At 33.3% G+C, this 14,847-nt stretch overlaps 1 protein-coding gene across 5 annotated transcripts in view; it reads right to left on the bottom strand.

Annotated features, from left to right (window-relative positions):
* The window catches only part of PDE5A (phosphodiesterase 5A), a 160,605-nt gene that overhangs the window by 60,017 nt on the left and 85,741 nt on the right, over positions 1 to 14,847 (bottom strand). For all 5 annotated transcript variants that reach the window (XM_004479025.4, XM_004479026.4, XM_004479028.5 and 2 more), the window contains exons 7-9: positions 13,633 to 13,700; positions 8,352 to 8,460; positions 7,236 to 7,323 (exon numbers count right to left, since the gene is read on the bottom strand). In XM_004479025.4, the coding sequence (XP_004479082.1) occupies positions 7,236 to 7,323; positions 8,352 to 8,460; positions 13,633 to 13,700 (265 nt within the window). The remainder of the gene's footprint in view (positions 1 to 7,235; positions 7,324 to 8,351; positions 8,461 to 13,632; positions 13,701 to 14,847) is intronic.

Raw genomic sequence — 14,847 nt, 5'->3', positions numbered from 1 at the left:
GACCAAGTGGCTTCTAAAATCACACGGATTATGTTGCCTTTCCCAGAATTCCAGGGATTAGATGTTGTTACCAACCACAGTTTTACTATTGGCTAAACAGGGGCTAAACTCTTAGATCCTACTTGTAGACTTACGTTTCTCTCCACTGCACAACACAGGCTCCAATAATTAGCATCTGTCTTACTAATATGTAAGACCTACCCTTACCTTACAATTTATCTTGAGAGAGAGTGTATGTATTTCATTTGTAATTTGCCAATTATCTTAGTTAGGAAAGGTTTTTTGCTGTATAAAAGATTTTATTTTTCAAGTAGTCAAATACAACAACCTTTACAGTCTTTAATCTTAGTGTTTTGCTTTTAAAAGAGGTTTCCCCATTTTAAGATTATATATAAACATATTTTATCCTAGTACTTTTACTGTCTATATTACATTTAATCCTATAATCCAACTTCATTTTTCCCCAAATTGCTAATGAATTCTTATATATGTAAGTAGTTCTCTAATGATCTGAATTGCCACTTTGTCATATACAAAATTCATACTTATTTATTTCACTTTTTCACATTTTCACAATCAATGCATCTTATAACCAGCAGTTTGTCATAATTTAACTGGCATTTTTTTTTTTCTTTCTTGGGGGCACATAATATGGTGGGTCACTCAACCAGTGGCATCTTAGAAGCAATGAAATATATTCTATTACATACAACACAAATATTATATATACTACACTTGGCTATGCTTTTAGATTTTCTATTCTGTTCCACCAGTCTTTCCATCTCTTCTAGTACCCATACCATGCTTTTAATTTGCGACTTTTACATCACTATTTTAATTTCTCATAGGGCAATTTTCCATTGATCATGATTCTTTTTGAATGTTATTCTTCTAGATTAATTTTATAGATATTGATCAAGAACACCATTTCCCCCCAAAAAAGAAAATATATTAAAATTGATGTAAATCCAATCTGTGGAGAGTTGTACCTAACACAATTAAATCTTAACATTCAAGAAACATTTTAGTTCACTTATTAAAAATTTTTAAGTTACTCTGTAGAATTTTACAGTTTCATACAGATATCACAGATTTCATGCCAAGTTTATTTCTAGGTATTTTATAATTTTTGTTACTATTGTAAATGGGATTTTTCCCCTGTTATTATTTTCAAACAGATTTGTCTTGGCATAGTTTAAGTTATTTCTCTATAATAATTTCATAAACTTATTAGATGTCCTTTCAGTTGATTCTCTCGGGTTTCTTCATTCAAGAATCGTATCATTTATAAATTACTTAATTTTGCCCTCTTCTTTATTTCTCACCTTATTTTATCCTCTCCCTTGAGAAATAGTTGGTTTTTTTTTAATGACTTTAAAAATAACTTCCAATTACTTTCATGAAAGCTGTTAAATTCCTCTCAGGTTAATTTGGTTATTGGCAACTTTTATAGAATTTTACCCATTTCACCAAAATGTAATCCCTATTTGGTACACTGGATTATCTAACATCTTTTAGAACTTGTTCTGCCTGTAATTAACATTCCCTTTCTCACTCCTATCTGTATTTCTCTTTTACTATCTGATTACTATCCTGAGCACACCAGAGTGTGCTCTGGTTTTATCTCTCCTCCCATTTCAAAAATTTATTTTTTCAATTTCTTCCCTTTGCTTTTTTCCCCTTCCACTTATTTATTGTTGGGGGAGGCAGCACAAACTGGGGGAAAGAGGTGCTTTTTTAGTTTATTGAATTGAATGCTTAGTTCAGATTTCATTATTTCATGCTTAGTAATAAAAACATTTAAAGCTATATATTCTCCTCTGAGTCTTGCTTTGATCATGTACCTTAAGGTTTTATGTTACTGTTCTAAAAGGCTACACCTGCATGTTGACATTTGGCTTCTTCTTTGTTAAGAGTCATTTAGGAGAATGTTTTATGCAGTTTTGAGTTTTTCCTTCTGATTTATCCTTTTCTGTACATTTCCAGTTTTATGCGCTGTGATCTGTGACAGGGGCCCATGAATTCCACTTTTTAAAAATTACTGAGTTTGCATTATATATATATCATCACTATGTGTACACTTCTGATGGATATTTGATAGTAATTTATATTGTCCATGAAATATAAATACATAAGCCAATTAAATCCATTTAATCCTTATATTTATCAAAGTTAATGTTTCCTTATTTTTCTTCTACTTTTACACTCTGTGAGAAGTGTTTATTAAAGGCTTCCATCACAATTATGAGTTTGTCCATTTGTCCTTCTATTTTAATAGCTTGGGTTTCATATGTCAGCAATATTTAGTTTATTAGAAGTATTCACAGCAATTTTATTTTTCTCGTGAGTTTTAACTTTAACCATTGCAAAATGATCCTTCACATTATTCCTACCTTAAATTCTGCTTTGTGTGATAATGTTTCATCCTTATTCAAATTTTCCCCATTTAACATAAAATGCATCCTTGTAAAGGTATAGTAAATGACTTCCTATCTTCCAGAAATTCCTCAATATTCCTGGTCCAATAAGTTATGCTTTCCTGTTTTACAGTGCTACTATGAAATTTTTCTTATTTTTCTCTCTTAAATAAAAAATTGGAGCTATAATTCCTACATTTATTTTTATTGTGCCATCTTCACTTTTATAATTTTAATCTATAATTTCTTAACTTTATTTATTTTTCCATTTTCTTCCAATTACTGCCCCCTCCCCAAGTCTTATTTCCTGGTGCTTATTATAAGCATAATTTTAAATTCTTTAAGTGGGAAAAAAGAGAAATCTTTTAGTAAATAATACAAATGATGTGCATCATGGAAGACACTGCAGTTTAATTATACTTGCATTAGGGAAATCCAAGCAAATATTTTATAAACAAATAAACAGTTGATGATGTTGGCCAAGTGATAAAATTTAAAATGAAAAACATAATGAAGAATTCAAAATTAAACTTGAGGGTTCAGACCATCTCCAACCATTTTACCTTATTTAAAGATCCACATGTAATTTGCTAAGCAAATCCAAAATAAATTAGTGATATGGAACAATGATTGGAGAGTCAAAATTTATTGAAGGTCTACACAGAAAGACTCAGTAGGCACGCTGGTCTCCCCACATTTACTGATACAAAGGATCAGAAGGATGCAAGTGTTCGGCCCGTTCAAACAAGCTAACAGTGTAAGTTTTGAATATATGAGACTCAGAAAATTCATTGTGGAAATAAAAAGCACAGAACTTGAGAGAGAATTAGGATAGATAAACCGTTTAGAATGTAAACTACAGGGAAACGGACTTTGGCCCAGTGGTTAGGGCGTCCGTCTACCATATGGGAGGTCCGCGGTTCAAACCCCGGGCCTCCTTGACCCGTGTGGAGCTGGCCATGTGCAGTGCTGATGCGCGCAAGGAGTGCCGTGCCACGCAAGGGTGTCCCCCGCGTGGGGAAGCCCCACGTGCAAGGAGTGCGCCCGTGAGGAAAGCCGCCCAGCGTGAAAAGAAAGAGCAGCCTGCCCAGGAATGGCGCCGCCCACACTTCCCGTGCCGCTGACGACAACAGAAGCGGACAAAGAAACAAGACGCAGCAAACAGACACCAAGACACCAAGAACAGACAAACGGGGGGGGGGGAAGGAATTAAATAAATAAATCTTTAAAAAAAAAAAAAAAAAAAAAAAAAGAATGTAAACTACAATATAAATTACAATCCATGCATTGCAGCAATGCTCCAAAATATATTCACCAAATGCAATGAAAGTGCCACAATGATGAAAGAGGGTGTTGATATGGGAGGAGTGGGGTGTGGCATATGTGGGAACCTTTTATATTTTTTAATGTAACATTTTTCATGATCCATGTATCTTCAAAAAAATACAATAAAAAAAAAGAAAAAGAAGAATATACATTCAGTAAGGAACATATACTTCTCTCATACTTCTCTGTCAAACAATGTGTGGTAAAACACCACAATTTTCTGTTTAACCATATTTGTTCACTAACAATGAGATGGAAATACAAGTTATTTAAGGCGGAGATGTTTTCAAACACTTTATTATTTTGGGGGGATAGGAATGGGACTGCGTTCTGCAAAATCTTCCTTGACTGGTATTGAAAATAGATATAAAAAAGTTCCTGGTAAATAAAATATGGGGAAAAGTCATGTTTGACCTAATAAATAGGGAAAATTACTGGATCAACTAAATGAATGTTGAATGAGAAAAATATTTCCTTAAGTACTGTTGAAGCAAAGTGGTGGAAACACTGCATCAGCCAGAGCACTAAGAAAACATTTGGATATGAAATGATACCTCAGGGAATAAATCTGAAGATACAGCAGGCCCCATACTGTTCTAATGTCTATAATTTCATCTAAATGTCAGTAATAGAAAAAAATGAGGAGGGAAGGAGGAAGATTACAAAAAACATATGGGCCTGTCTGTCTTTCTGCATGCAACTCTATGGGGATTCTCTATTAGAATTACATAAGAGTGAAATCTGGTTGGTGACATGTAAAACAAACTATCTTTAACCATGATATTTTTCATGCTGAATCCATGAGTGCCTAAGTGCAATATATAATCCAGAACTCAAATTCTTAGCCTTGTCATACTTGTAAAACAGTAGGAAACACAAAGCAAATTTCTCCCTAAAGCTCCCCCAAAACCAGACAGGGGAATAATTTTTTTTGTTTTCTTTCTTTTTATTTGTAGGGAAATTATCCTCTCCAAAAACATTTGCTTACTTTTGGCTCTGTTAGCAAGGAGGGTGACACAAAATGTATGCCAAGAGAAGTCTGGGATTATTCCAATTGTTATTTTTTATTTTATTTTTTGCCTCCTCATCTAAAACAGCGACAATTAGGGGCATAGAATATGAATTTTGAACAAAGCTGAAAGGTTATTTAGTTCAATTGCCTCAGAAAATAAAACCTTGAGAGATGACTAATGTGTCCATAACCAATTAATTGGTGGAGCCAACAGGATGCTGTGATTCCTACTCCCAGTCCAGAGTTCTTTTCCCTTCACTTAACAGGTTCTCATTTATTATATGCATAAAACAATGTAGGAGGCCTGAGGTAGGCAAAGTTCCTGTCATTCCCCATTCCCGGGAATGAGGAAAAGTGAAGATGTGCTTTGATGTGCAAGTTGCCACTATGTCCTCCTTACGAGAACTTGATGGTAAACATTTTTCATTTTTTGAGACCCCAATTTATTTTTATTTTTTCTAAATTAGTAGGTATTCTATTTGTAACCTTTAAACCTATCATTACTATTTCATTTTCCTACTAATTGAATTTGGCAATATTTTAGGCTACATTTTTTAAAGAAGTTTTGGACCACAGACGGGCTCAACTGGTGTGGGGTGTTTGGTAACCTCTTATATTTTTTAATGTAACAATTTTTGTGATCTATGTATCTTTAAAAAAAAAATTAAATTAAAAAAAATTTTAAAAAGGTTGTCCTTCTGGAATATAATTTTATATTTTCAAAGGTCAAAGGCAGTTTGTACTAAGTCTTTATACTTATATCATAAAGCAAAACACTCATAATATAGTTATTCTGCTGGTAAATAAAATTTTAGAATATACATTTAGTTGGGAACATATTGAAGGACACCCTCAGCAGTTTTCTCTTATTGTTTATGCTAGAGATTTGATTGGTGATGATCTTTAAAACAGATTTCTTACTCATTAATCTCTATTTCTCTGAGCATTGTAGAAAAGTGCAGTTGACCAACTAGCCCAACAGGAAGTTAGAAGTCAGTGTCTATGAGGCTTTAGTTCAGCAATTCACAGCCTTGGCGGCTTACAAAGTAGATTACCAACCTGGAGACAGAGCCATCTCTCTGACCTGGAGCCACATTAACTGAGTTCACGAGACCAAGTTATAAAACTAGAATAGTATTCATTTACAAGGAGAAACAGCTCTGTCCCAGGAACAGAAGTCCATGCACAAGCAGTTGCAGTGCATTGCCTCAATCCCAGTTCATTAATGTATAATAAGAATGAACTGCAACCAATATATCTGAGAGTACATGAATAATGTATTTTGTGAACTAACATTTCTTGCAAAGCAAATCATAATCGGAACAAAGGTAGTCAGATTTGTGGAATGTTTCATGGCATTAAGCTAATGTGTCCATCTCAAAATAGGGATGCAGACTGTCAAAGGGAATGGAATTGCAGAGAAAATATTGGCTATGACTTTTTTAATCCATGTCCACCCAGGGATAGCCTTGCCTATATGGTCAGAATACTTAATGAACATTGACACAACTCTACATTTATCCCCCATTAGGGACAAAGGTTCTTTTCCCTCTAGACAGAACTTGGATGGACACTTTCAATGTTTGCCCCTTTTTTCTATTTTCAATAATGATAACTCCTCTTTTTGACAGATATTTTTACAAAATTAGTCAAGTCTTACAATCTGGAAACTCTTCATTCTTTCTAAATAAACTTATATATGTGTAAGTGTTGCTCCTTCAGGGTTTTTATTTAAAAAGTTTAACCTTTAGAAGGCATTCATATTTCCTTTATTTCCAGGTTTGTGGGAAAATGTCCACAGTTCAGACTATTTTCACAATGCCAATCATGCATGGTTGGCACTAGTAAGTCCCATAGTTTCTGCCCTACTCTTCATATAATCTGCAATGCCAAGAAATAAATATGTCAATAATAGAAACATCCTTTTTTTTTCTGAGAATGCTTTCCTCTACCATTACTGAAGTAGAGGTTTTCCCCTACAACCTCATATGGGAATAAAAGCTCCATGACAGCAGGGATCTCTGCTTCATTCACTGATTCATCCCAACTACCCAGAATAGTGTAATGCTCAGTAAATCTTTATTGAATGAACGGATGAATGAATTCAGCCAACAATCTAAATTACATATTAAAAACAAAACTATTTCAGAAACCAGGAAGTGAGACTCTAATAACAACACTTATAATGAACTTGATGTCTCTCATTAGTCTACTTTCGGAATCATGTCATTCTTAAACAATAAATTCTGCTGAAATAGGATTGTAATAATCATTCTATTTAACAAACCATAGTTAAAATATTTTTAAATGTCTACTGGCATTTATGGACATAAAATCATTTAAAAATTCTTTTATCATTCCAATTTTTGTCTTTTTTTCACACATTTTAATCTTTAAATTTACACTTCAAAAAGAGAAGTTGCCAGGAATACATAATTTATTTTTTATGTGCAGGGTACAAGTTAATGGAAAGGCTTTACCTATTACTTTATTCTTCTTTCCATTTTTTATAGGTGTACAAAGCAAACTTCTAATGCAATGCTGGCCTGCATTTCCTGTGTTTTCATTCTAAAACAAAAACAAAGACAAAACAGCTAAAAATTTGGAAGAGATTGATTTGTCCATTAGATGTCATATAAACCATACTGGACGTTTGAAAACACTAACATATTCCTCTTTCATTAGATAGAGATAACATGAGTACAGAAAAATGTACAAGATAAACTAAAATTCTCATAAATGCAATGAATTCATCAGTCTTTATTAAAAATAAGTCTTATATTTCTATATTTTTAAATATCAAAATTTCCCCACATAGTTTAGAGTAATATTAAATAAAGTATCTATTCAATATCTACAAAACTGGTGTATTCTATATCTGAGAAAATTTGACAACTCTCTTGTCAAATCCACAAAGTAATCCAAAAGCAGAACCCAAAAGGAATATATCACCTAGACACTACATGTTACAAAACTTGTTCTTCTTTATAACACCATTGCTTCTACTGCCCATATTATTAAAGTTGTAAATAAAAGTCTCCTACATATGCAAACAAGAAAGCCAAGATAGCTGCCATAAAATGCAATGCTTTTCTGATATATGATGAGAGAAAAATTCTAGAATTCATTGTTTCCAGTGTCTGAGAAACTGATCTTTGCTGCTTTGTTATTCCAAAGAAAATAGAGAAACATATTTCTCTAAAGTATTACTCACTGTGGTAGATTACCAATTATATAAACTTGAGTTATATGGAACTTAACTTTTGAAGATTAACTCAAGAACTCTAGCAATACTATCTAAGGAATGAAATTGACATTATAAAGGTAAAACTTAAATTACTTAAAAACTAGTCCATGGCTGTTCGTAAGTGACCTTTAAAGACTGTTATAAGTAGGAGAAAAATACCTAAGTTATTAAAATGATTGCCTTCATGAAATATGATGAGCTATATTATTCTACTCTGTCAGATCAGGGAAAACACAGATTAGTTGTAAAGGGCCAATTCTATGGCCAGCCCTTCAGTTGAGGAGTAACCAAGTACAGATCTGAGGGGAAAACCACCTTCTAGCTCCAAGTTTAAAATTGGGTTACTTACTGTCCAGGGAAATCTTTTGTCCTTACTGACATCTGCAATGTTAAGTGGTTCCATAGTATTTCTAACATACTGAGCATACATATAATTGATTTTGTTTGCACCACGTTCCCTGTGGAAATAACAAATATGAGTTCTTCCTGTGCAGTGAGAAAACATGTACAAAGCAAAGTTAAAAAAAGATTCTATGAGACAGACCAGTCTCAAATTATAGGGAAAAGTACATTTTAATTGGAATGCAGCTGTAAATGTAGTCACTATACTTTAGGTGTTTTGAAAAGGTAAAAATTCACAACTAGTTAACTATCTAAAAGAAGTTTTTAAAAAATCTTTTTGCCACGGTTAATGGGCCTGTCGGCTTTTGTACAATTTAATGTAAAATTTGTTTGGATCTTTCCCCCATGTCTTATTTTTTATCGTATTATAGAATGACTAAGGTCTAGTGCTTGTTTTACTTCTTCAGTTATTTACTTTATTCATCTCAATAAAAGATTCTGATCAAGGAAAAAAAACACAACCTGGCTAAAATTTTATTAAACTCTTCTTCCTGGTAGAGTCTTTCTCATCTCCTCTTCCTCAATCTTTTCCTTTGTTTAATTTCCTCTCTAAATGCTTCTCTTTTTGCTTTGAGAGCCTTTGTAATACTTTTTAAATTTAAAAATAAATCTTCCTAAATTAAAAAAATGTACATTTTTACAAGCTTTATCCCATTGTCTTACACAATGGGCTGACCATAAACTATTAATCTGATATCAGTGGTGACATAAATATAGTATCAGTGCTGGGGTTTGGAAGAACAGATTAGGGCATGTTTTTTTCAAAAAGAGTCTTACATTCCTAGGTGATGTATTAGGGAAATAAGATCTGGTTACAGAAATTTTCTCCAGCTGTAGGATAGGCCTATCTTAATTGTAATATGATTAAATAATAAAAATAGGAGAGTCTAATAGTAGAATTTATTTATTTCAAAATAAAATCTATGCCTGCTGTTCTCAAAGTTCTGATATTTAGCCTATCTTCTGCCCTTCTTACCCAGTGGTCAAATGGCTTCCTGGGTCAATGGTTGCAAATGGTGTTCTCAAGGCCTACTGATTTCAAAAAGATTCCTGAAGTCTGTGGCCTCATTCCTGGCCAAGATATTTTCATCTTCCCTTTCTTTGCTGTGCATTTTAATTTATGTGTAATTTAGTCAAATCAGGTATAGACTGCATGCCCAGTATTATGAATGAGGGAAAAAGAATGAAAAGGAAATGATAGAAAAGTAACATCAGAGCAAATGAACTTAGACTGAATACTTCCTGAAACTAGATGGATAATCTGTGAAGGCATGCAAACTATCACAGAAATCACACCTAATAGTCTCATGGGGCTGCTAGTTCATGCTTATTACTTTGTGGCATTCAAGAAAAGGTTATGAAGTAAGTACAAATTTTAGGTTAACAAAACAATTTTTGAAACTATAAATATTTAAGGAACAGCAAAAGCCAACAGATAATGAAAGAAGCAGCTATATTAAAGATAAGAAAAATGAAAAGGAGCCCACAGGAAGAAGGAGTACATTGGAGAAGTAAGAAACCTTGTTCAAATCTCTTTTTCAATGACAACAGTTATTATTACTACCAGTATATTAATAATGGAAACCAGAAGAAATCTACAATGGTTAAGCCATTTACCAAAGGTCATAAATTCAGATTTACAGGAGTTGACAGAATTACTAAAATTACTTTTAAATCAACAGGTACCTAATGTCTTTAATTCCCTGAAAATTTTAAGTTTTCGAGATGGTACCTTAGTGACCAATGAGTATGATTTTTATTCAACTTAGGTGATGATATGTTTATTTCTCAATCTATAAGAAATGCTGATTAATTCTTAATTGCTGCAGTCAATAAATATGTACTGAGTAGCTGCTCCATGAAAGGGAACCTCAGTGCACAAGGGAGACCAACTTATGTAGGTCTGTAGCAGTCATATAGGAGTTTACCATCTAATAGGGGTATAGCCACAAATGTAGCATATAAATGTTTTGGTGGTACATTTGTTTTGAATAGATTCTAGAGCAGAGGATGCCAGTTGTCCCTCAGTAATTCTTCTCCCCTTCTCTTTATCTGGACACATGGCCATCCAGATAAAGATTACATTTCTCAGCCACTCCACTGGCTTGATATGGCCAGTTCTGGTCAACAGGATACAAGAGGAAATGTGTGTGACAGCTTCCAGATACCTTCCTTAAGAGACAGCTGACGTGCATTTTCTGTCCTTTCTCCATCCTCCTGGTTGAAATATGGATATGATGCAGCTGGAACTGCACCTGTGGTACTAAGTAGAAGTAGAACCTAGAGATGCAGCATAGAAAGTCTGAGGGCATCTGGGTCCCTAAGGGCTTCGTGGAGCACCAACCTGGGCTGTCCACTTGTCGGCTTTTACAGCAGAGAGATATATACTGCATTGTAGTTTAAGCTATTATTATTTTGGGTTTTCATGACTTATAGTCAAATCTAGTCCTAATTAACACAGGTGGTAAAAATGTAAGTACCGCATGTGTGGAGATGACAGATGAGGTAGCTTCTAAGCAGAGTGGATTAGAAAAGAGGTGGCTTTAGAGAAATGCATTAAAGGCTGGGTCAGATTTAAGGAAGTGAAGAGAGACATCAGAAATGAAAGGGAGGGTATTCCGGGCAGAAAAAAACAGTTTGAAATACACTGTAGACGTAGCAGAGTACTATATGTATTTGGGAAATACTGAGTAGTCACAGACTGTCAGGCATAAAGTAAAGGTTTCAGGCTGAAAATGTTAGGCTAGGCCAGACAGTGGAAGATGTTGAATATAAAATTCAAGGTACACAGACCTCCTTCTTTAGATAGAAGGACATTATGGCAGTTGAGAGAATGTGCCTCTCAGAGCCCCCACTGCAGGAGTGTGACTTTCCAGTGTCTCTGGCTGATGAGGTCTGAAACCAGTCACCACATTTGTACTAGGCCATGCCTCCAGGGCTGCTCCTGGCCCAGGACTGAACATGGTAGGGATACTTAGGTAGGTTCTTTCCTGAGCTTCTTCTGACAGGTGATTTGGCTGGAGGACTCCCCAACAGCCTTGCCAAACTTTCCCTAGAACTGCTTGGCCGTCAAAGATGCTTCCACACAACCCTCCTTCCATCTTTCTCCTTCTTTCCCTCTGGGTTGTACCTGTATGGGGGTTTGAGGATCACCCAGCTTCCTTGGCTCCTTTTCCCTTTTCTCTCACAGGGCATTTCTCCTAATAAACTGCTTCTACAACTATACCAAGCTTGGCATCTGCTCCTTGGAGGACTCAGACTAACTCAGACATCAAAGGCTTTTTGCACGGTGGGTATCAGTGGAATTTTATATGAGTGCCTCCTTGAGAAGAGAGAGTTAAGGACATGGAGCCTGGAAAAACTGAGAAATTTCTCTTTTAGAATTAAATGGAATCACTGCAGACTACATAAACCAAAGATAGAAAAACAAAAACACTAAAGAGATAATAGTTAACATTTACTGAGCACCTCCCTATATACTAGAAATTTATGAAGCAGGTTATGGTAGTATTTTATTTAGTCTTCACTACAATTCTGTATATACCATCTCCATTTTACAGATGAGAAAGTGAGGCTTTGAGATGTTAAGTAATTTTATACAAAGTTCTAAAAAACTAGTGACTGATGGAACTTCAAATGATTCCAGAGTTTGCACTCTTCTACTCTATATACATATATTTAAGAAGTAGACTTTATTTAACTATAATTATGTTCCCTAAAATTAAAATCAACAACAAGTATTTAGTATATACACTAAAAGAAAGTAAGCTTAAAGGATTATTTTATGGATTTGTCATTTTATGATAAAATATGCATATAAAAATAATGAATATGGAATTACACCACTGAAGTATTTATTTCTCAAAATAAAGAACTAACATAAATTATGTAACATTCTAATTGGGTAGTTTTTTAAATTGAGGCAGAGACTTGATATCTCTGGAAATGAGCCTCTCTTCTAAAATTCTTTGGCGATCAAACTCTCAAGAGTTTACTGTACTTTATCCAACCTGTTATATGATTATAATAGTTATGGATGATGTTCACCCAGAACATATCTTCAATATATTAGTTTAGTTTAGAAAAAGATAGATAATGGGTTAGAGGAAAAAGCCAAATGAAACATGGTTTTCAGCTGATAAACAGCTGACTAAAAAGAAGGACTTGCTTACTGCTAACATCTTCAAATTGCCCTAGAATTTATCTTATGGAAAAGAGTTTGGCTAGGCAAACAAAGTGTTTAATAATGAGAATCAGAGAACCCTGAATTCTACCAACAAGCAATTTTAGAAATGTAATAAAAGAATCTGCTTGTGAAAAATATCAACATTAATTTAGCCCTCTTTTATTAAATACCATTAATCATCTTGGATCATCCTCCATCTTCCATACCACTGGAAAAGATACAAATGACTTAAAGAATTTGGATTTTTGCAAATTAGGCCTGATATCTAATTTTTATTAAAATAAAACATGTTCATATGACTAAGGGTTTTTTTTCATCACATCATTAGAATAAAAGCCTAAAATTAAAATGTTCAGGTAACACAGGCATTAGTGTGAATGATCTTAATAACTTTAAGTTCTGTTAATGGGTCAGTTAAGGGAACCATTTAAATTAGTCTGTTTTAAAGATAAGCACACTGACTTATTTTTCCTTTATAAAATACATCTTTACTAAGTCTGCATTGGAATGATTTAGAATATTAAGTGAAAATTCTATTTTGCCCATAGGAAGTGGAGGTGTTCTGTCAGAAACAAATCAAATACATAGCAAGGCTTTGTTTATGCTTTTATTTTTTCAAATGCACATTCTACCAGTAGAGGTCACTATCACACCAAGTCACTAGGTTTGTTCATTTATTACTAGAAAAATGAGAGGACTGGCTAAATTTATAAAAAAATCAAAATGTCAATAAACAAAACATAATTATACAGACATATGCTATGCAAATATTCTAACATAAATGTAGATAATTCATTTAATTCTAGCCAGAGTGTATACATATTGGTATCCTCAGGACCATCAGCTTCCTTTTATTATTAGTTAAATCCCCCAAAAATCTTGGAACTTAACTATCAAATAGTAAAGTATTTTCACAAATAAAACTATTTGTGGGACAAAAAAAGTGCCTGTAGCTTACAAGTCCTAAACTGATCATGAAATAACTATTTAGTCAATATTATATATCTGTGAAAAAAGACATATAAAGAATAAGTTATTTCACCTTGTTAAAGTATCAGATGATTTTTCTAATTCTTCATATTCCATGTGAAACACACTAGAAAAAGAATCCTGAAAACAGAATGACACACATAATGAGAAACAAGTTTGATAGGATAATGAAAATCATCTCAATACAAACATATATGTCTGTGGAACTGATTAAAGACAATACTTGTAATATATTTTACTTACTTTAAGTTTAAAATGACTTGGAACTCATTTTACAAAACCCTCAAGCTGCTTCCCATTATAAAAAGCTTTGTTCAAATTGTTGCTGATCTTTACTTGTAGGAATGCTTATTTGAGTACCATCTGGTTTATTTTTATCTACCAGGTGTTAATGGATATATTAGCTTCAAAATTTCTCTATGCTTATTTTTAAATCCTCAATTTTTTATTTCTATGCATACACTGATTGCTGTTCTTAGATCCCAGGTAAAGAATGTATTTTTAAAAAGGCATATCATTCAATAAAATTTTATGAGAGCACTAAAATAACTGCAAAGATTTCAGAAATACAGAGAAATATTTTTGACATTAAAAACCAAAATACACATTTGCATGAATGCTACACTTACAAATGAATAAAAAAGAACTGGAGAGAGACAAAGAAGGAAAACCTGATATTAATTTAATTTGATGATGAAAGAAATGAATGCATTTTTTTTGTTGCTCATATTTTAATTTTTGCTCTTGATTTTGAAATATTTTTAATCAACAAATAATTGAAATATAAATGAAGACATCAAGTTGCTAATTCCTTTATGAAATCCAACAAGTTAAAAGTTGTTAAAAAGTGAGCAAAATAAGCTCATAGGCATGTTGCTGAGCTACATTTCAAAGCTTCACTGATCAAAACCATTTGCTACCATAAGTGTTTGCTGGTAGAAGCCTGCACTGAATGTTAATTGAAGTGATATTTAAGTTTTCTAAAAAAGGAATGCCTCATATATAACTTTCAAAAATTAAATGCTAAAAACAGCTCAGAGGGCAAAAATAGTGTATTAATGAGTTCTGACCTGAACTTTCAAAAGATAGCCAATATCTTGTGACCATCTGTCACTTAAATACATTAAGGATTTTATAACCAATTGAACTTATGAAACACTACAAGAATATGAATTGCCTTTGAGCAGTGAATTCTCACTTGATATTCTACTAATGAGAATTCTGTATTACTCAACATATCCATTCTGACATACATCTACATGTGTGT

Source organism: Dasypus novemcinctus, chromosome 1 (genome assembly GCF_030445035.2).
Source record: "Dasypus novemcinctus isolate mDasNov1 chromosome 1, mDasNov1.1.hap2, whole genome shotgun sequence".
Lineage (NCBI taxonomy): Eukaryota > Metazoa > Chordata > Mammalia > Cingulata > Dasypodidae > Dasypus > Dasypus novemcinctus.
The sequence above is the reverse complement of the archived record's forward strand: the minus strand, read 5'-3'. Positions and strand labels throughout refer to the sequence as shown.